General features: G+C 40.4%; 3 protein-coding genes across 4 annotated transcripts in view; all 3 read right to left on the reverse strand.

Moving 5' to 3' along the window:
- The window catches only part of LOC109952311 (carboxyl-terminal PDZ ligand of neuronal nitric oxide synthase protein), a 34353-nt gene extending 25971 nt beyond the window's left edge, over positions 1-8382 (reverse strand). The window contains exons 1-2 of one of the 2 annotated variants that reach the window (XM_020587333.1): positions 7529-8382; positions 6110-6181 (exon numbers count right to left, since the gene is read on the reverse strand). In XM_020587333.1, coding sequence (XP_020442989.1) covers positions 6110-6181; positions 7529-7633 — 177 coding nt within the window. In that variant the 5' untranslated portion in view covers positions 7634-8382. The remainder of the gene's footprint in view (positions 1-6109; positions 6182-7528) is intronic. The other variant, XM_020587334.1, reaches the window with a different exon arrangement.
- Positions 8383-10978: 2596 nt separating this feature from the next.
- cacfd1 (calcium channel flower domain containing 1) lies at positions 10979-16941 on the reverse strand. Its single transcript, XM_020587327.1, has 5 exons — positions 16413-16941; positions 14986-15058; positions 13786-13911; positions 13494-13601; positions 10979-13066 (listed from the first exon to the last, which is right to left on the reverse strand). The coding sequence occupies exons 1-5, from the start codon at positions 16519-16521 to the stop codon at positions 12976-12978; spliced, it is 507 nt and encodes a 168-aa protein (XP_020442983.1). The 5' UTR covers positions 16522-16941; the 3' UTR covers positions 10979-12975.
- A 646-nt stretch (positions 16942-17587) lies between these two features.
- Positions 17588-20635, reverse strand: ptcd2 (pentatricopeptide repeat domain 2). The gene is made up of 10 exons (XM_020587326.1): positions 20430-20635; positions 19789-19881; positions 19562-19691; positions 19239-19356; positions 19071-19149; positions 18894-18985; positions 18677-18790; positions 18504-18578; positions 18307-18420; positions 17588-18172 (listed from the first exon to the last, which is right to left on the reverse strand). The coding sequence occupies exons 1-10, from the start codon at positions 20536-20538 to the stop codon at positions 17951-17953; spliced, it is 1146 nt and encodes a 381-aa protein (XP_020442982.1). The 5' UTR covers positions 20539-20635; the 3' UTR covers positions 17588-17950.
- Between the last annotated feature and the right edge of the window lie 2095 nt (positions 20636-22730).

Consider the following 22730-nt stretch of genomic DNA (forward strand, 5'->3'; position numbering starts at 1 on the left):
GATCTGATGGGTTGATGCAAGTGAAGATAACAAAACAGCTTCTCAAATTTTCACAACAACACTCCTTTTCTATTTGATCAATAAATACAAATACAGCTTTGCGTTAATTCGACCTTTTAAATAATTAATTAATTAATGACTGGACAAAGTGTGACAGGCAGGGACACACTCCTTTATGAGACGGAGATGCTGTTAATCTGAGTGACAGCCACATCTGCCCTATCATCTGGACAGCAGTGGATCCATTATCTTGTTAGTGGCCGTGCACTGAAACAGTTTTGAATCCTTAGATCAGGACATATGCTGACCCATTCAGACAGAGCGCCACCAGCCTGTGGCGCTCTCTCAGTCTGATTGTGGCATTAGTTCTCATATGCCATGCTTTTGTTGTCGCCAAGACAAGAGAGGAGGAATGCAGAATAAATGTCGCTACAATGAAAAAGATATGAAGGCAGTGAAAGAAAAAGAGAATCAGAGAGTGCAGAGGTTGAATGACAAGAGCGGGAGAACGAGACCTTGAGGTTTTCTATGTAGCACAGTGGAGTGAGATGAATGCACACACACACACACACAAAACTCCAAATCACATTTAGAACTAGGGCAGCCAGCTCAAAAGCCTGCAGCACTTTACACTATCATTATCCAGCAAATGATAGCATAATACAAAAGGTGCTGTTTATCTGCCTGCTCATTCTAAGAAAGAATGCTCCCAGCCAGAGAAGCACTATTTATAAACCTGACACGTTTATACAGCAGTACAGAGACACAGAGTCTCTGGAAAAATGTGGAATCCAATTTGTGTGAATATGAATAAAAACAATTTAACCTTCAGTGTTTTTATTACTGAACAAGAGAAAACAAAACATATAGTATATTTATGATGAACCATACAAGGTCAGTGTCTACACCCTCCCAAACTTTGAGCCCACAATGATGTTCAGTGGCAGAACTGGTTGCAAGGAGAGCTGAAGAGCAGCGTGACATCTGGGGCTCAGATCTGCAGAATAACAGCACCATTCATCAAAAGGTGAACTGAGACAAACCGCGCAATTGAACAAATCTAATCATTCTGTTGGGACAATCGGGATGACCAAACCAAATTAGTAAATTTGCAGAGTAAAGAATTAAACTGACCAAATCCAGATGCAGTGACCAGCAGAAGAAGCAGAGAAAAGCAAGTCAGTTTGTGAGACATTTGGATGTTGTGGTGCTATACTGTATGACTATGTTTCTCAAAATATTGGTCATATAAGTCTATAAACATCTGTGTTATGTTATTATTTTTAGAAAATGATTATTTTTGAGTCTGGAAATACCACAAACAAAACCAAAAATCTGTAACTACCCCAATGTTGTGTGTGTATGGAGGCTGCAGAGAGCTACGGTCAGGGAAGATCTATGTGCTTTCAAGCTCTGCAGCAGTGTTGAGATGATGGCTTCAGAAATGTCCTTCCTCAGGGTGAAACCTTTTTTAAGAGAGAACATGGGGGACCAGAGTATATATGAAGTCACTAATTGTGGTACTGAAAGACAGTCTTCGAACGGATGATGAAAGAAGAAGGCTGTGTGTTTGTGTACGTGTGCACCATGACGCAGCGGAGGCAGGGACCAGTCACCACCTGTCTGTCCATCCATATGAGCACATACCTGCTGTCGCTTCATTGAAAGAGAGGCAAAGCAGAAAATACAGAAAAAGACAAAACAACAACAAAAACCCACAGTCAAGCATTAACCTAACTTAAGTGTGCTGTCATGAAAAAGACCACATCCACATTTTAAGTTAAAATTTGTTTTTCTTTTTTTGTAGCCAGTTCAGCTTTAGTGAACTTTAGTCACAAATTTGTGCCGTTGACTAAAGGCAAACTGTCTTGACTGTGCAGATTTTTAAGGGAACTGAGGGCCAGAGTGTCCAAAATAGAGACAGCTATCGTAACTTAGCTATGTCACACCAGTCACACTTAAAGTCTGCTGTCCACAAACTCTCCATGAAAAGGATGGTTTGAAGACAGTCATCAAATCTGTAAAGCCACATATTTTACAAATTAATTTTGGATGAATTTGTCCAAAATGACTGGGCCTTGCAGATGCATATACTTTTATACACTGATCATGGATTGTGACTTATTTTGAAATGCCTGGTAATCAAGAGAAACAGGATCCCTGTTCTCTCAGGGTTTGGACAAAGGCTAAGTGCACCCTTTTAGAGCTGAGATCACATCTAATCCAGAACTAAACAAAGGCTAAGTGCACCCTTTCAGAGCTGAGATCACATCTAATCCAGAACATATAGGTCACCTATTATGCTCTTGGTCATCTGCCACTAAGCTAGCATGAATACAAGGTGAAAACAATGGCCCCTATTATGTGTCATGGCTCCCTAAATGCAACATATTCACACGAGTAAATACAGAACAACACCCGACCAAATGCTGCCCACTTTGACATAAATCTGGAACCCCCTGGATTTAAGCTGTGCTCTTATTTTTTCCATGGCTTTCTGGGATGTGCAGGGAGTGCTGCTGATATTTAGGAATTGTTTATGCTGGGTTCTGATCAGTTCTGCACGGTTGTGTTGTTTGACTGTCGTCTGTGTGTAATCTACTTGAAGTTCTAGGCTGAGATCTGCATTACACACATTCATGGCCATACTATCTGTGGTGTTGTCACTAATCTGTGGGTGTTTAGTGCGGCCTGCAGCCTTGAGCCAAGGGTAAACATTTGTCATGCCTGGATGCCAAAATCTGAATCTTAAAAAGTAAGTGAAACAACAACAACAACAGAAAAGAAAGCATGAACGTGTATCTGTCCCTCTGGGGGAAACTGCTTTATGTAGCTGCTGCCAAATCAGTTGACTGCTGCCACAGTGTTGTGTGAATGAGTGACAGGTGCAAACACAAGCATGGAGAAGAGAAACAAGATGGCTGATTAAGGAACACACATGCTTTAGCTCCTTAATCATGCTTGATGATTTGACAGTTGTAAAAATCTCAAGGGCTTTTGTTGACAGCCTCATCAATCCCAGGTCATAATTAGCAGATGTAATGCCACTATTTGTATGCCAGATTTGTTTATTTACAATTATATATGTATGTACAGTATGTCATCATTTGTCAAAATCTAAAACAGCTTTTCTGTCCAGTTTGAGTAAAATCGAAAACACAGTGAGCCAAGAGCACACAAAGCAAAACTAAAGTCATGTAGAAATGTCTGCTGCACTCTCTGACAGGACCGAAGTACCCGCATCCCTCTCAACAGCCAAACATCTGCTCCTGACTCGGTCATGATAGCTCAGCGAGCTTTCAGAAGACCCACACAGATTTGCTGGACCTATACTGAAGTGACAGGAGCCACAAAATATAAGATTTGCTTCTTTGTTGCATGGGATATTCCAGGCAGACTCAGAGCCAAACACAGAGAGAAGGGAACCATGTAGTTTCCTGGGAGACTTTAGCAGTCTGACAAAGGGAGCTGCACCCTGACAGACATGCAAGGAAGGCTTAAAATCCCATTAGAGCCAATCAAAATTCAAAGGGAAGCATGCATACTCTGCCCTCAGCCTAAAAATCTATTCCTGCCAGTGGGGAGTAGATGGCCAGAGATGGGCTAAATTGAGACAGTCTATTTTGGTAGGAGGAGAGTGAGGGGAAGCAAACAAAACAAGAATGAAGGGAGGGGGGCTGGACACAAACATAGACATGGCTGAGGTGGCGAGAACAGCCTTAAACCTGTTTCTTTTTGTAGAGAGACAGTGACCTCCTGTAAATAGCACGTGTTTGTTTCCTAGAGAATTTCTGGTGTATAGACATGTCCTTTACTGACGCAGTGAGCTGTGCATGTCTACACCAAATAGCTCCATGTGGATGTAGCAACACCAGCCTTTGTCATTCAACCTCGTTAATCAGCTCGGGAGGCTGTTAGGATGCGAGGGGACTCACTATTATGAAGCACACACACACACACACACATCCAAATGCTTTCTCACGGCACTGGGCTGGTTTCTATGCCACTGGTCAAACTGAATGAAACAAATTCTTATAAACCAACACAGTAGGACCAGTCAGCCATAATGGGAGAAGGTTTAACAAAAAGCTACTCTGAAAAGATCCACAGGATGCAAAACTGTCTTCTCACTTTCTAGCTGTGGGAATGGCAGGTGTGTGTTTGTAAAGTGGCTGAAGACTTGTCTGCTCTCCCTCTCTCTCATATTCGGGCCCATTTTCTTACATCAACTGAGACTAAAGAGATTAGCCGAGGGAGATGAAAGGACTCTGCCAACCGCTGCGTATCCCCTCTCACTTCCAGGACTTCCTCCCAAGTCTTTCTCCCACTTGCTATCAGTTCATTCCTTGCTCTTCTTTATCAAAGTCGGTTCCAGAGTCTCTGTTGGTCCCTTGCCTAAAGGGTTGTGCCTTTAAATTAAAGACCTTTGCTTTTATGAAAAAAGATGAAGGGAAGCCAAGAAGGCCCATCAATATTCATCTGCACAAAGCTAATTACATTTGACTTGGCAGCCTGTCTTAAACGTGCACGCCTGCCCTCTAAAACACTCGAGTTTGTATTCACACAGTGCAGGCACAGTGTGAGAAGGTTCACCCCAAAAAGTCTTTACTTTCTCATGTGTTTGAAACCAGGGACAGAACAAACACCAGGTGCAAATTAGTGGAGACCATGTAACTTCCTGTCCTCCTGAAAACAAAAAGCTTAATGAAGCAGTGAAACCAACCTTTGCTTCTTTCAGCACAGAGGTTTTGCTGCTACAGCTTCACTTTGTAGATTATGAAAACCAGTGCTAGCTAGCTTTGGTTAGCAACCTTTACTCTTATTGCTATGTACCTCACATTACTGATATCACATGTCTTCAATCTCCATCAAAAAAGCTACTTAAATGCTGTAGACTGGATGGGAGATTTTATTCTGCCTCATTCATTAGCCATTCAAAAACAAAGATACTCTATACAAAAGGCTCAGAGTCACAACCTTAATACACCAACTCATCCATAATTGATTCGAGGCTTTTTTGGGACCTCGAGGGAACACAAGCCAACATGTATGCATCCACACAAGTGCGCACTCATACATAAATAAGCACTAATGCTGTGAATTTCTAAGTAGGAGCATCATATAAATTGATCCGGTTAAACACATCTGATGACAACTAGGTCTTATTTTTCTGATGTTTTTCTTGCAGCGATCAGAAGCATCTTTGCCTGCTTGTTGCTGCTCCTGTTTCATGTTCTGCCTCAGTCTGTGTCTCTCCGAGGATGATGTTTACAACCTTATTGATCTATCGGAAAATAACTGGAGCTGTCCACACCACTCACTGACACAGATTCACAGATACATTAACAATCTGGTTTTGTCCAAACCTGCGTGACAGAACTACTAATGCTACAGACGCCTAAACTGAAAATGATTAGAGCAAGAACACACCCAGGCACAGATTGTGCCTAAAAACTCTGGCATTTTTCAACAGATAAATGCACATTATGGTTTTTAGTAGCTCCAAAAACTGTCATGTCTGAACTAAGCTAGTCTAGTGAGTCACACTGTGATTACAGGACTGCCCTGGCCATCTCATACAGCTCTCTGTTAGCTTCTGGAGAAACCGCTGGCCTGCTGGGGCAATGAGAGAGATGAATGATTACACAATCCCCTTTGCCTGATATCGAGCATTGCTGGGAAAAGGCACAAAATTAAGTAAAAATATTTAAAAAAAAAAGGCTGATTTGTTAAATTCTGATAAACGATCAGCTCAATACAGCACAAAAATTAGAAGCTACAGACCGAGTTTCATCAAAGGCAGCAATAACATGCACACAAACAAACATATTTAGAAAAACAGTGTACTATACAACAGAGAAGCCACATCTCTCGTTACTTTTTCTTTCTCTGCTTCACCTTCCCACATCAGAAGTCAGGATCTGTTGTCCAGCCCGTACATGCATCACTACATTCTTGATACTCATTTCATCTGACAGCAGCACACTCTTTGTGTGTGAGATTACTGTGTTATTGTAAAGATAGCTTCTGTTTTCCGTCATGCAACAATCACGACTGTGTGTGTGTGCTTCTGGTCTTAAACACATGTGACAGCATGTTTTCATCTTACCCTGATTCTCCTCATGGCTGCTACGATCTCCATCCGACTGTTGGGCCTCGGCACGTCAAGACTCCCCACATACTGCAGAAAACAATCACACACACAATGAGAACATCGCAGTCAGAGGTCCTGCCCGACACAGTACAGCTGCACAATTACTTGTCCATAATGGTGTATGACAAAAATCAGTGCCGTTGAGTGTGCAGCTTGTTCTGCTACATTTCCATTTACTAAAGTGCCACTAAATAAACACTGGGTTCCAAAGTGGCACCTGGGGACCACCTTCAATGAGGCTGCAGCAAAATCTGGGGTCATTTATAATAGTTTTAGACTTTTACACTGGTTGAAAAAGGGTTGAAATATTTTCCATTGGAGAGATTAACTAATGTGTTACATGGCAAACCAAATCTTTTTATTGAAATGTGGCAACCAGTGCTTCTTGGTTTAAAACAAAATGTGTTTAAAGGTCTACTTATGCTTTATTAATAAGCTCTTTGTGGTTTGCAGTCTATATATCTGAGTTGGCGGCTCTAGGGACCATGTTGCCTTTGTTTTTAATTTGTATATGTACATGTTGCTCTATGTGGAAGGATGGATGCCATGTGTATGTTTCTGCTGCCAGACTCTTAACTCCTTTTTTATGATACTGTGCTTTTATTGTGCCACACTGTTATAATACGACTGTGCTCACAACACATCAGAAATAATCATTTAGAGATGAGCACGTTGCTTATTACGAACGGCCAATATGACACCATGCAAAATACACGCGGCCTTGTGACTGAGCTTTAGTCCAGTAATACTCCTATATTTGTTTCTACCTGTCTGCTCTCTGTTCCTATTTATTAAACAGCTCTGAGATAAAGGTGCAGATTGATGTTAGTTAGACCACAGGCAGAAACTTTATCTGCAAATATGTTGATGACTGATTAATCCTTTGAGTCACGGTGCAAAAGAAAATGAAAAAAGCCAGACGTTTGCAGGTTTAAGCTTCTAAAATATGTTGCTGTTTTGTATTATTCCAAACTACAGTGCTGTATGTGTGGATGCTGGAGTGACAAAATTTCATGAAGTCAATTGCAGATTGTTGAAAGTGTACTTCAGCTACTTCCTCACATTTTATAGCCTACATGATTAAATTAATCACCATTAATTAAAACAACAGTTACAGCTCTGGTATGAACAGATCACTGAAATACTGCCTGGCTGTTTCTCGCGAGGTTAAAGAGAATCAATGACTTGAAAAACCTTTAGGCTACAAATTTTGCTGCGTCTATACATCTGCACCATACACGCACGCGTCTTTAAGGAAACTGCCATGTGTTCAAACTTCAGGAAGGATCCCAGCTGAAAGGTTCCTGTGCACCCGCATCACATCACTCTGAATGGACTGAGTCCAAATTAGAAGAGGATTTCTTTCAGTTTCACCTTAGCTTGGAAATAAATCCCATGCTGATAAGCCTCCTCGTTGTGGAGCGGCACCCTCGCGTCCGCCACATCGTCCACAAGGCTGTACCTGTTCCTCGTAGGCATCACTAAAGCCCGGGCACGGTTACACTGTTTATTAACATCCACACTGACAAACGTCGACTGGGTTAGAAATGTTACAGTCCCATGTGTGTGCACAGCACCGCTCCGTGTGGGACTTCCCTGTGGAGGCGCAGTCCATTGTTGCTTTGGGCTTCCAAGGTCCTCAAGAAGGACAGATTTGGTTGCCCCCTCCTTCTTCTGACCCCGAGAGACACTTCAGGATTTCCTTCCAAATATCCTTGTCGTAAAAACGCAGCAACGTGGTGGGCGTGCGTCTCCAAAGTCACAGGGACGATCCAGCGTAAAGACGCGGCGCTTCTCTCCGCAGGGGACGTTGCCTGCTCGTTGGCTGCTAGGGAGGTTTTCTAAATCCTGTCCGGATGGTGGCAACGCTGCGCCCGCCTGGCTCCACAAAGCACAAGGCAGGTCCCTCATTGGAGCAAAGTTCCCAGGCATGATGCAACAAGGAGCTGGCAGGGAAGCCAACGCACAAGTTAGTCCGCCCCCTCTGGGGATGAACATCTGATAGGCTTGGGTTCTGTCTGTGACGGAGCACTTGCACAGAAAATAAAGCAGAAATTCGCATTTTCAACATACGGGCCTAATCAAAGTAGCCTAGAAAATGAGATTATTGTACTTATTTAAACTTTACACTTATAACTCTAACTTGGTCACAACATAAAAGTAGGTTACTTACATGTTAAAGCAGGAACAATCCAGTAATATGATGTTCTATTAAAAGTGTAGGAGCCTTGTGAAATTAGTACTTTTGAGACTTTAAACACATTTTGTCACTATGTAAGTAGGATTATTTAAGTACATTTTTGAATGCCTGACTTTGTGTGTTTACTCCGTGGTGTGGCTGCTTTTATTTGATTTTAATTATCCTTTTGTACCACTTTGTCGTGTCATAACATTCCCTGATTAAAATGGCTTATTTCTCATTTCCCAGTTACAAGTTTCATGACAGTCAGGAAGCTGATCAAATGGCTAACATTCAGCATCCTGTTAGTTTTCCCAGGACCGCAGTGAGATAAAAGTTCAGTCACCAAACAGCCATAAATTGTTTTGATGACTGCAGCTGTTTAGACAATAAAGGACTGTTTGCTGTTCAGGAAATGAAAATGAAGTGTTGGTTCACGTGATGATCGGATTTCACCTCACATTACATATTTAATTTGGTTAAATACTCCATTAAAACTGAGAAAGTAATGCCAAGGCGCCCTCTGGTGGTTGCTAGACACCAATAATTTTTTTTTTCTATCACAATTTCAGATATGTTTTGAGATGAATGGTCTATAATAATAAAATACCTTTGTTTATAATTAGCTACCATGCACTTGAGAAGTAGCAGGTACTGATCCTTGAAAATCAAACAAATTAATATGTATTAATGTGAGAAAACGGGCAGTCAGAAGCAGCCAACAAATCCCACTAATCAGCGCTCAGAGTAAGATATTAGGAATGAAAGACGTTCAGCTTTAGAGGTGAGAGGAAATAAAGACATAATGCAGGCTTAATTAAAATGTGAGACATGGTCATTATTAACTTCATTAAAAATGAATTAACCACCAGTAAAAAACAATCTATAATAAACCTTTAACCTCATAATATCCAGTGTAAATGGCAGGTCATTACGTAATACTGTTGATAGATCACCCCCACCACAGCTTTGATTATCAATGCCAGTCATGAAAAACATCACTCATGGTACAATGACGATGATGAGACTGGCTTTCATTTATTTTTTTAGCAATACTAAGCAAGAAATTTCCATCTGGTTTCATCGGTGTTGTGTCACATTTATTCCCACTGCAGTGAAATCAAACCTTATTTTTTACAACAGAGAAAAACCACAGAGAAGAGCCATCAGCCTGTGACAAGTCAAACTTCAGTAGCATTTACAGAAAACATCTGGAGGCATAAGAGCCAGTCCATCACAGGCTGATTGGGGCACATGTGGAGGACTCCTGCAGACAGGCAGAACAGCTGAGACTGGGCAAATGTGGGCGTAGGACAGGAGTGTTTTATGTCTGTCATTTTGCAAAACTAATTCCTGACAGTATTCTGACATCCTGAGTATTTTATATAGGACGACCCGACCAGAAGACAGTAAACTGTGAGTAATTACATTCAAATGTATTTACAGCGGATGACACTCAGGTAGGTACAGCAATGTTTGCAAAATATTAAGGCAGACTCTTTACAATTCTAAGTTAGTTGGGTTTTTTATGTCAGTGAATCTTGTTTAATGAAAATGTCATTAGATTAATTTATACCTCTTTTCATAAGAATGAATACTCCAACATAAAGACAAAGGATGCAATACTGTAGAGTAAAATAAGACGAAAAATAGCAACGGGCGGAGTCGCCTGGATTTCTATGATAACACTGACATTTCCTCAGCGCTCGTGACCTGAAATCCTCTGATGTTGTTCTTTGATCTTTAATAAAATTATAAATGACAGATTTCTAGACACCAAGAAGTTGAAACCTTTAAGGAAACAGACTTGTGAAATGTGTCACATGAAAGAAGCTGGCGCTGGTTATGCTGGGTGATCTGTTCCAAATAATACATGTAGTAATATATACTGTACATAGTTTTCTATTTAGTAATGGTTGCACGCATGACAAGAATGGGGGAGTATCTTTATTCCCACATCTTTGTTGTTTTTGTCTCAGTCAGTTTTTGCAGCCTTTACAAGCCAGAGAGAAAAATTTTAGAAATTTTCAGATGCAGACAAAAGAATAAGGCACATAAAAAGTCAGCAGTTATATTTGATGAAATTAAATGTCAGTACTAACTGTCCTTTGTACAAATAAACGAAAAGCAATCCAGCTCCAGTAATTACAGATCTTTCAAGTGTTATTCATGTCACAAACACAGTCTGATGTGCAGAGTGAAGACAGAGAGTTGAAAGCACACCAGTGAAAAGGACTTAATCTGAAGGAGCTTAATCATAATTACAAACACTGTGGGTCACATTAAGGTGAAGGCTAAGAAATGGTATTTATAAGCTACAGGGTAAAAGAGCTGACTTTGATATGCAAGTTTTCAAAACCGCGTGCATTAGACAAAGCTCCACCGAGCACAGATCGGTGCATAAATCACAGGTGCACTGGTTTAAAAAGACAAATTAGCTAGTCCCCCGCCACTCAAAAATGTTTTTCATGTTCATGTTTGTGCAGTTTGTCACTTTCTCTTTCACCTTGAATCTAAAATTAACAGGTGGACGTACCAGCAGGATTTGTGACACCAGCAAATTGTTGCCCAATATGAAATTGACCTAAGTTCGATGTGTAAACTTAAACCCACATGTGGGCTAACCAAAACAAACAACACCACAATGGTAGTAGCAAGTTTAATTCGCTAATTTGTAACAGGACCAGGATGCACATCACAACATACATATATACAAACACATGTCCCTCACAGCAAAAGACAGACTCAACAACTGCAGATGTAAAACCTCTAGCTGCAATAAAATTAAAACTGGATGGCTGTGGAAACAAAAAGGTTTTTCTTTCTCCTTGCAGCCTCAGCGAGCCTTAAAACTGTAGTGTCTGACTGTAGCATATCGCTGGTGTTGTGTGTAACCAGTGTGAGTACTGCTTGTGCATGCTTTCAGTGTTTAAATGCTTTTCCAGTGGCTCAGATGAGACGGCAATTTCACAGTCATGCTTATGCTAGTTGCCATACATTTAGGATCTTTACATAAACTACAGTATAAACCGTACTGGTTGGCTGTGCATTAAGTGTGATACCTGAGAGCTGATCCACGCAGTTACTGACCAGCCAGTAAGACAAACAGCTGTAAGAGTGATGTGTAAACGCACACTCCCACAGCATCCTTGTTACCAATGACATAACAGAGGCAAGGCAACTAAATGACAAACACAAAGTAGACTGCTGACCACTGCAAACCTCATGTGAGTGACAAAGGCAAACCATGGCTCTGATGACTATGTGGGATACAAACCAATTAGTCCCTGAATTAAGACACTTGACCTCGTTAAAATCTAATGGGTTTGGTAAAGCAATGTACTCATTAAGACCCATGAAAAACACAGCAGATATTCAACAGATTTTAAAAGACAAAATAATATTTTAAAAAGAGGAGTGAATTAAATAAGCATCGCTATCTGGGTTTTCATTACATAATGTCTGTAGCCACAGCCTGGCTACTGGAAAAAAGAATCCATAGGTAAACAAGCTGACACATGCACTGAAAGCTTTTTATAAAATTGCCCTTTTATTCATGCTACCAAATTTTAGGTGCATGAATGCATCATCTGAGCTTGAAACCAGCTGAGTAAAGGAATATATGAAGGCATATAACAAAAGATATCCCTGTCTTTGGGTAAACCAGACACATTCCCCAATGCCTGGGTGTATTTATACATGCATTCAGGTCAGATTTGATTAGAAAATACAGGGACACTTAAGGTCTGATATTTACAGATCTGTGTTGTAATCATCGGCCTGTATGATTGAAACATCAGGACAAAACTAGTAATCAAGTCCACTTCTTCTCAACTATAGCTGATCAATGAAACTGAGGTATTATAGTTTATAAATCCTGTTTGTTTAATCTGCATGATCCTAGGTTTGAAAAGACCTGAATCATAAATGGAAAACAACTTTTCTAGTGCCAGTCTTCACTGTTTCCTCATTTGACTTTTATGATGAGATGAACAGATTCTCTCTCGTATTAGGATGTTTCCACTGCAGGAACATCCCCAGGAGACAAAGAGCCTTTAGAGCCACACAGGGTCTAGACCTGTGTTTCAATCACCAGAACCAGGGACTAAACATGGGTCCTGTACAATAGTTCCAACCATGAAAACCACAAAACGTTCACACTTTGAAAGAAAATCTATGTGAAAGTATTTCACATACATTTACTACTCGAGACAGGTTATTCAAAGTAAATGCAGATGTTCCTGTTGCTGCAAACTCCACCTCTCTAAACACTGTAGTGATAAGAAAATAAAAGTGAAATTATCATGTATAATTTGATCTTAACCCACTGGACTCATGAAGACAGACAACTCCGAATCACAGCCCCAAAATCAGAATAAATAATAGTATGTACATTTTACAATTGTATTTCCTGAAATGCTCTCAAGGTTCAACCTCATATTTTTCCTGCAAAAATAGGTTGGACTGGTCATCTGACAGCAGCAATATACCATAAAGGGAAACAAATAATAAAAAGAGCCCATAAGGAGAATGAAAACCTTAAAAACAAAACTTTGATTCAAAATGTATCAAGTCAGTGAGAAATCTCATTTACACACCAGGTACCAAGTAATGGACTGAGTCCAACCTCGAGGCGGATGCCTCACTCTGGAGCCCCGCTTGTCGTTCCTGTCATCCTCTCTTCATCCCCCTGTTTCTGATGCTGCAGTCTGGCATAAGTCACTGCACCTCCCCTGAGAGACAAGGGGAAAGATGGAAGAATGCGAGAGGAGGAGGGTAATAAAAGGTTATGATGAGGGAGAGGTGGGCAGAAACAAAGAAAAAGCAGACAGGACATTTAGCAGACATTTAACCTTGTTAAATACAAGGTTATTACCTGGCTGGCCTCGTCCAAAGTTAACTTGCATGATTCAAGCAGCTCATTAGGATTGTTAGAACTTACAAGCAAAAAAATATTAAAATCTGAATTAAATGTGGCAAACTGCATTTAATATGGGAGTCTGTTTTAATGTGACATTTTATGAGTGAGACATCAAGAGATATGAGTAATTAGAAAACATCTGTAGTGAACAGCTTTTATTCAAATACACAAATAAGTAGTTTTTCCTGATGTTGTGCAAGTGCTTTGATATATTACATCACTACTAACAGACATCTTACTTTTTGCCTAATGATGCAAGGCCGTACAGAACCCCCGTAGCGAAGGTGATGGCATTTCCAAACAAGGTTGTAAAGGAGAAACTCAAGAATATAGGAAACAGGGCCATCCTGAACATCACCAGACAGAGACAAAAACAACAGTCAGTCAGTCATATTGAGTGCACGGTGTCATCCTCTAAAGCCTGTCTGAAATCTTATGCAATGTTAATCACCATCAGAAATTTATAGAGTTCTATAAAATGAAGAACCGTCTCTGGTGACAGAAACCATGTATAGCGCACAGTCTTCTTACCCACAGTAGAAGAGGGCTTTCTGCCAGGATCTGAGTTTGTCTGCACGGGCTGCCACGGAATTAGCAAACTCTATGAACTGGCAACAGAACGGGGCTTCACACAGGAAGAGCACGAAGGCATTCAACCTTAAGATGGGAGGAGAGGACACAAACACAGCAGTGAATCATCCTGTGCACTTCCATCCCATAGGCTGTACAGCTGTGGCTGTAGCCATGGAGGTCTTTAAGAATTCACACACAGCACCTGCTTGGAAAAGAACCAGTATGCTTTCATTGTCATCAAAGTCATTAATCATTTTTCAGTTTCCTAAAGTTCAAGGTGACATACACATGCAGTAAACTCTTGCATCTGAAAAGCTGCAACATTTATGACAATGTTGCTTGAAAAACAATCAATTTATGATCTCAGCTCTAAAAGGCTCCTTTGACTCTGGTGTGAGGAAAACAAACTGGGATTTTTATTTATCAGTAGTTTGGAATTCTTTCTTAGCTGGGCAACAAAACAAACCGCATGTTGGCTTTGTTGGGGCAGGTTCTCCACTAAAATCCAAACAAATCAGTGCACAACAGGCTTCTGACAAGAACTGCCCTGCACTGTTAATTGAGCACAAGTTGTGGGGCTACATGGGACTACTGCTCACCATTGATATAACATAATACTGTACATTCAAACAGAGGTGTGAATGAACAGGTAATGCATACGAGAATCTGCAGTGAAGTTCTGCTGGATGAGTCATGTTTGAAGCTACAGTGTAGAGACTCGTTGAACAGCTGAGCAGCAGCACACAGATGTTCTCTTTGGAGGATTTTTAGGCGAGTCTCACCCTTTGAACCAATCAGACGAGGCCAATGTGAGGGGGGTCGGGGCAGTTTGATTTTGAGTCTCAGCTAGTACTAGCATGACATCTATAACCTGCATGCTGTAGCTTTAAGATAGTTTTGATGCGTCTTTCAGTTGATGTTTAATAACAGTAAACAAGAAGCAGCTCACATTTGTGTCATTAACTATGTTTTTGTCAAACTGTAAGGTGTTACAGCGTTTCCTCTCTAACGGAACAGGCATGGTACAGGCCGCCTGTCTATATGTTTACCGTTTAGTTTTTGTAGCAGAACATATTAAAATATCTATGCTTAGGTAATGTAAATGAACTAATGTATGTTTGCTGCATTAAAACATGTGTAACAGTGTTAAAGACTTACACCATCCACACTCCAGCTGCAATGTTTAAAGGATTGACTGTGACACAGTTCCACACTCCTGCAATGGCACAGGCTGCATGATATGGACAAAACAAAAGACAAACCAAAGGCCTGTTATTCCACTAAGACAGACGACAAGAGACTGGATCTTAAAATTACGGATGGAGCTGTCAGCAGGTCCATTTCAGTCACATCTATAATGAAAGGCATGAGAAAAACTTTTTACATGCTGTGCTGTTAGTACAAGAAGGACAATATAAACAACAAGAAAATCAGCAATGTGCAAAATATGGAGTGTGTACAGTTTGTAGATGCAAATGCACAACAAGCAAACATAGATGAGCAGCACATCCTTGCCTTTACTGTCTGGCTTTATGTTGCCTTATTTCTAAAGAATTCATACTTGGCCTGAAAACTAATCACCACCATGTCAAAATCTAAGCACAAGATCAATTATTTCAGTAATATTGTCAGTATCTGTAACAGCAATTCCACAATCAGAACATCAAGGATCTTGTATTTTTTAATTACTGAGATGTCAAAAACACAGCTTGTTTATCTCAATTCTATTCACAACAATAAGTCACAAGCATTTCTTCATTTACCATCATCTATCATTTAGAATGTATAATTTTGTAGTCTTTGTAAGGAACACACTAATATTCAACTATAATACTAAACCACATTTCATTGCCAGTCCATATCAATACCACGTTGGTGTTAAGAAGGATCTTTTGTATCTGAGAGTCAAGTTTCAGGCTCAAACCCCAGAGTGAGAAAAGAAGGTAAATATGCATGGTGTCTATGTGAACTGTCAGGCCAGACAAGCCCGCAGTGTCACAAACAGTGAAAGAATGATGGGGCACACCTTGCTCCTTTAGAGCATCCAGGCTCCTTAATAATACAAAGCCCAGTGACTATGCAGTGCCCTGGCTGGTTAATGTGATACAGGCACTGTGACTCTGGTGTCACTGTGAAGGCAGAAGCAGGAGGGCTGCTGGAAAATCTCTTCTACTTCACACTGAACACCCGAGGGAAGGTGTCGACGTACCTGCTGTGAACAGTGTGTTCATGACATAATTTAGGAACTTATGGAATGAGCAAGCAGGCAAACAGGCGGCTGCTGCAGTGACAGAACAATACGCTGTGACAAAGCTTTTGTCTGGCCTGGCTGAGCACATACATCGTTAAAAACAACACTTACCACATAGTAATAAAGTACCATTTTATCCTATCTAGGTCCTCACCTCCTTATTAATAACTGAGCTGAGGAGTCCACACATGCAACTGCCTCTCATAGAAAACAGCAAACTTACAGTGTAAACGCAATAGTCACTACACCAGTGTGGTGGGATTTCTATGGATTTATCATTTATCTACTTCTCAAATGACAAAACCGTTTGACTGTGAAAACTAAAGTTACTTACATATTCCTCCCGCAACACCGGCTATTTTGCAGAGCCATCGGTACCACCACGTCATACCATCATCCTCTGGGGCGGTTTTACTGGACGATGCGGTTTCCTCGGTGCTCATTGTGTTTTATTCTTATGTTAAGCTAAAGCTACCCTTACAGCTGTCACTAACTGCTAACTTATTACGACAGAGCTGCCCCTTCGCAGTAATACCAGATATAATTTCAACTTGTAGGAAACTTCTATCCCTTTTCCTTTGTCTGTTCGTGTTGGTTAAAGCTTCCTGTTGTTGCCAGCGCTTTCCACGCAGCTTACCCCCGTCAGCCAGCTCTAGCTAACCGGCTGAAAAGCACCGCTTCCACCTGACGTAAGGAGTGGATATCACCGCTGCATCCGTCCTCAAACTCCCATCGGTCTTACATATGAACAAAAACTATCCTGCATTCCTTTTCTGACTACGACCAGACCCAAGCAACCCAGGTTGTGTGGGTCTAACTGTTCCGTTGTCCCTCTTCTTCTTCTTCTTCTTCTTCTTCTTCTTTGGATACTTAGCAGATGGACGCGGTGCATTTTGGGTAGGATTTCATGTGCCTCAGGGCTTGTTTACTTGCGAGGGCTGTCCCGATCAGCGAGTTTGGGGTTGTTACGAATACTTTACATATCTGCGCTCATCACAGTATATAGATAAAAGCTTTAAAGCAGCAGTTATGTTGATGTTAATGTTTTAATACTGATGGAAATTATGACATATCTATTGTGGCCGCCCTCCTGCGCTGGGACTCACACTTGCTTGAAAACGTTACCAGTCAAGTCCCAATATACATGAATGCATCAAGAAATAATGTTGTTGGTTAAGAAAACCTAAATAGAAATCAGAATATACTGCTTTAAACCTCTTCTCAGTTGGTAAGAAAGCACAAACCTTTTTATTTTCCCCCCTTTACTAATAAAACTGTATTATAAACTTCTATGGTGGGTTTCTCAAAGATCACTGGGTATTAATACAGATGTTTGGCTCTGCAACTCAAATATAATGATAATACATGAGGCACAAACTGGTAGCAACTACTGGTCAGATGATTACTTGGCTGTTAACTCAAAACTGATAGCACCTGAGGTTACATTAGCTTTTCACCCAACATAGGTTGATTTCACCAGCAAATGAAAGCAAAACAAAGCAATTTTTGCCATTAAATATTTAATATTCAAGTATGACCACTCATTCATACCTTTACAAACAACACATTCTTCCAAAATGACTCATGATCTATATGAGATTCTTGCAGGGAAATGCCCACCCATTTAGATGGTGTTTCCTCTGTAATTTTATCAGCAGCTTTCTGTTGAAGTGTCTGCTGCACAAACACAGACTGTGACCTTTTTCTATCAAATTTTAGATAGAGACCAAAAAAAGGGTCAAAAGCTAAAGTCCAATCTGCAGAGAGGTTACTGTGTCTGTGTGTAAGGAGAGGTAGCTGTAACCAAATCAGCTGTAGTCACATTTAGTGTGTTTAAATGACCAACAACCCTAACGCTCGAGACAGACTGCCTCACTCTGACAGCAGCGTGGACTGTAGTGGCCTCAGAGTCCTTCGGCTGGTCCTCCTCGCCTCCATTATTGGTGCCAGTTTCCTCCTCCCTGCAGGTGTGTGGCACAGCATGTCATCGAGGCTCTGCTGAATCACCTGACCGGCTTGTTCAAGCTGATTCACTGTCTGTTCCACTTTCACCATGTGCGGCCGGCCCTCACTTCGCAAGCGCAGCAAATCCACCTGAAACAGGTCCCAAGAGGCCACTGAGTCAACTTTTTCACAAGAGTTTTCAGTGCTTATCCATCCTTTCATTGCTTTATTTGTTTTTTCAATACAAGTATCTGTGTCACTGAACAATCAGGTGCTTGACTTACCACTTCCTGAGAAAATTCAGGCTTCTTCACAAAAGATGAGCTTTTAGGCAACATGGCTGCAGACAGGATGGCAGTGGCATCTGTCACAGCACCTGATATCGCTAATATAACAACCTAAATCATAGTAATAAAAAGGTTAATAACCAAACAATAACAATATAAATATATATTACAGTTACAGTATAAGATACCCTTACATTTAAATTTTGGCATAATCTGCTGTCTGTGCTCACAATTTGTGAAAACAATGACTGTGCCTTTTTGATGTCATTCTGGAACAAAGCATAAGAGGAGGAAAGATTGTCGTCAACAACTAAATACTCTCCATGTTTCAACATGAATGAAGGGTGCAGAAAAAGATGGAACTAACCTGCCTGAGTGCTAATGCTACAGCAAAGCAGTAAGCATGTCTAGGGATGAAGTGCCCTTTGGTCTGTCTCTCCTCTAGTAGAGCTGTGCAGATCCCGAAGGACTCCGCTGTGTTCTGACCAATATCAAACAGGACATCAATTCACAGACACCCTAATATATTCTAAAACATTGACTCCCCACAAATGTGAGGTTTTATTAAAGAATTTAAACAGTACCAGTTTATAGCAGGTACCAGTTGCCAGTGTCATTGTGTCTTTGTTGAATGGTACACCTTGGATTCTCATGTTTCTCAGTACCTCCAGAGCATCTGCAATAGGCAAAGTTTGGAATTTTATACACACAATAATTATTTATAGAAAAGTAAAACACTAGAAGGTTCATCTGTCACTCACTTTCATAAGAGCCTTTTGTGAATAGCATGTCTAAGGCAATGTTAAAGGATGTTGCATCATTGAAAAATCCTCTCATCTTCTGTTAAGACAAGTGACAGGGAATGTTATTAGTCAATTCACACCAACATATTTTGTTATTAATCAGAAAAGTGCTGATGTAATGTTTACCTCATCTGTAAGTGTAGCAGCAGCCATCTCCTCCAGACCCTGCTCATAGCAAAGTCTCATGAAAAGGGGACCAAACTTAAACTCCCCGTACGCCAGGTTTTTGTTCTCTGCATGATACCTTGTGGGCACAAATCAAAAGAATACCTGCACAATTCAGATACTCAATGCATAGTGACAGTCAGAGCCACAGTGATGACACATTATATTTGTTTGTGCCTTGAGATGGGTATAATCTCATTTCCTTCTTTGGAATGTGTGAAAGGGAAAGGTCTAGCTCAGCTTGTTTGAGTGCTACAAAGCTGTCAACAAAGGATGCAGCCTACCTAAAGATGGCATCTCTGGCTATCACCATGTCATCTGCAGACTGGCACAGGTGAAGCAGAAGCTTCAGCTCATCTCTCAGTATCAGCTCCTTCCTTTGTAGCTTCTCATTGAATAGTTCAATATAATTTCCTGTAAAAGTTGGAAAATTATAAACAATAATGTATCACCTATAAACAAACGATATAAGACAACTGAAGCTTAGTGCCAGTGAGGACAACTACTTCACCTTCCGATCCAGTAACAAGATGAGCCACAGCCAGCTTCCTCTGCTGAAAGTCTTGGAGTTTGATAACATTGTCTGACAACAGGTGCCTCTTAGCTGCAGAGAAGACAGATACAAATAACTGTAAGCAGTGGTGGAAGAAGTTAAAGCACCAATGCAACCATGTAAAATACATTACAAGTAAAGGCACAGGCGTATTACCATAAAAACGAACTTTGTACTTCTGTATTATTTCATAATTTGAGCACTGTAAAGCTACAACCAACTCGTGTTTTTCATAATTTATCAATTGCTGAGTGTATGCCATACAGTTATATAACACTGAAAATGCCCATTATTACTCCCTGAAGCCCAGTGTGGTTAGTTGCCTGACCAGTTGTCAATTCCTCAAACTACTGAGTTCACTATCATAGACAGGTCGTATAAACACGCAATAGTCACATTTTAAGGCTGCAACAAGTGTATTTTTGCTTGAAAGGGGGCTTAAAATAATAACCAGTCGTTGGCAATGTTAATTCGTTTCAGCTCTGGAATGTTTCTTGCAGCCAAGTCAAATAACAAAACTGCCACGTTATGTAGCTCGTGTAAAACAGCCATTTCAGATTTGTTTTGGTGTTTAGTGTGGAAATATGTTGACGTCTTACCTCCTATGCAGCCTCCAATCCAACTTGGCTGTAAAATACCAAAAAATACTCCTTTAGCGGACTCATGTAATAACGACCGACAACATTTACCAAATCCCCCCAGCGCCATTATGACACTGACTGTACCATGTAACAAAAACAAAAGGGATTCTGATGGGACATGTTGTAGATGTTAAAGCGCCAATTGCTGCTCAGAATACTTATCAGTGTATTTCTTCGAATATATTGGCACTCCACTGCTTTAATTCAAGCAGAGCAGCCTACTTGCCTAACTATTCTTTAAATCAGCAATACCACGTTTGTAGTTGGTATAATCCAATATGGAAGCGCCCTGTGACCATATGCAGGACATGGCGAAAGAATATGCTACAGACTATGTTAATTTTGTGTAATTAATATTATGTCATCTATTTTTACTCAGTTACAAGAAGATGAACTGGAATTTTGTGATTCATGATTTCTTCGCCAGAAATTGGATAAGCATATTCCAACCAAAAAGGTGTTCACCTGTAAACCTACAGGTGGTGCTGTTGTACTGCTCTTTAAACATGTCTGATGAGTTTTCTCCTTTAACCCTGTAAAGCCCAACATATCAAAAAATAGCCAGAACATTGTAATTTTTTGGAACTGAGATGTTTATTAAACATTTTAACAAAATCCAAAATATAATTCATGATTCAAAATTCAAGATTCACGCTTTTTATTTGTCATATATGCATAGACAGACAGTCCAGACATATAGGAATAGAGGTGCTATATTATTTAGATTAACACATTTAATACATGGGGCATTTTTGGTGGGGTTTTTTGTTCAGAAACCTCACGTATCAAATATGATACAAATTGTTTTCTAGGGTTAAAGAAGTTTGGAAAACAATATAATATAGTCAATAATGATAACAACAATAATAATAATTTATTTTATAGCACTTTTCCAAACAGCAGTTACAAAGTGCTTCTCAAAATCTGAACAACATATACAGAAATATCATACAACAATAAAATAAAAAAGATTTCCATTTTGACTCTTTTCAAACATAGGTTATTTTTTATTGTGTAAGAATTTTAATGATAAAAAACTAAAGTCTTGATCATAAAACATTTAAGAACTCAGATGTACACTGTGCAAATGCTATATTTATCATAAAAGGTTCTTTTTATTAGTTTCTTCATAAAGGTGGTAAGACTGAGTTACCAATATAGATAGTTGGTAGACTTACTAGTAAGATGTATGCAAGTAGTAGAAATTCAGTGATTAAGGTGTTTCCTATGACAGAGGAAACAAGACAGCGGAAATACAGCTGAGATGGGTGTGCCCCACCGTTGCCTTGGCAACAACATCAGCCCATCCAGCTGAGATTGCTTGCTCAACCAATCAGACTCAAGGCTTTGGATAATTGATGGCATCCTGCAAGGTGTTTGTGTCTCTGTAGGTTTCTATCTCTCACTCTCTGCAAATGCATGAATTTAAACATTTCCTTCATATTAGAGAAATTACTGTAATTTCTGTAATTGTAAATTTAGGAGCAGCACTTTTTGAGTTGCTCAAATAATACAATGACCAACAGGGAAATATAGTGCCAGCTTTAGCACTCAGATCCTGATCTCCCTCTGCAAACAGAACAGCCTGGTTCTGCCGACAGAAAGCAGCTCTAAATAGATCTTTGATATATCCCTGTGTGCACTTTGCAACTGTTTTTAACCAGTTTGCACTACTTCATCTTAAGGTTTCCTCTCTTAAGTGTTACCTTACACAGTTATTGCAAAGGTGAGAGTGCTGTCTGTGAAATGCATTATGAATGTAAATGTGGGCTCTGGGTATAATGACTGTGGATTCTCTGTATTTATTTGTCTAATTTGAACCGTGAACCAGATCAGAGGGGAAAGAAGGGAAGAGGAGAGACAAAAGGGAGGGAATGAGGAGAGAGAAGCACAGTAGATAACAACAGAAGAGACAAGAACAGAAGACTAACATGAGCAGAGGAGAAAAGAAAGGAATTGTAGCTCCACTAAGCCGATGAGCTGGAGAAGGCCCAAGACAAGAAGGACAAGAGGCGAGGGATTATGGCTGCCCCCCTATGGCATGGGGGGTTGCGATGCTGCATGCAGATGAGGTGCCACACAGGATAATGATAATCACCTTTATTTGGCCAAGTATGTTACACACAAGGAATTTGTTTCCGGTACAGAACCGAGGCAGCCATCTGCAGTGCCAACTAAACCGATGGCTTTAACTATCGGGGGCAACTTGGGGGTTCAGTGTCTTGCCCAAGGACACGTCGACATGTGGACTGCAGGCAC

The sequence above is a fragment of the Monopterus albus genome, unplaced genomic scaffold (genome assembly GCF_001952655.1).
Source record: "Monopterus albus unplaced genomic scaffold, M_albus_1.0 scaffold453.1, whole genome shotgun sequence".
Classification (NCBI taxonomy): domain Eukaryota; kingdom Metazoa; phylum Chordata; class Actinopteri; order Synbranchiformes; family Synbranchidae; genus Monopterus; species Monopterus albus.

Bases quoted from the DNA above. Each gene is read 5' to 3' on its own strand.
- cacfd1 (XM_020587327.1), bottom strand. From the start codon at position 16,521: ATGAGCACCGAGGAAACCGCATCGTCCAGTAAAACCGCCCCAGAGGAT. The intron at 13,912-14,985 runs GTAAGTCTTTAA...TCCCATCTTAAG, and splicing joins GCAGCTGGAGTGTGGATGGT to GTTGAATGCCTTCGTGCTCT. The intron at 13,602-13,785 runs GTAAGAAGACTG...GGTGATGTTCAG, and splicing joins AAAGCCCTCTTCTACTGTGG to GATGGCCCTGTTTCCTATAT.
- ptcd2 (XM_020587326.1), bottom strand. From the start codon at position 20,538: ATGGCGCTGGGGGGATTTGGTAAATGTTGTCGGTCGTTATTACATGAG. The intron at 19,882-20,429 runs GTAAGACGTCAA...TCTTCTCTGCAG, and splicing joins GATTGGAGGCTGCATAGGAG to CTAAGAGGCACCTGTTGTCA. The intron at 18,986-19,070 runs GTGAGTGACAGA...TGCCTATTGCAG, and splicing joins CACAAAAGGCTCTTATGAAA to ATGCTCTGGAGGTACTGAGA.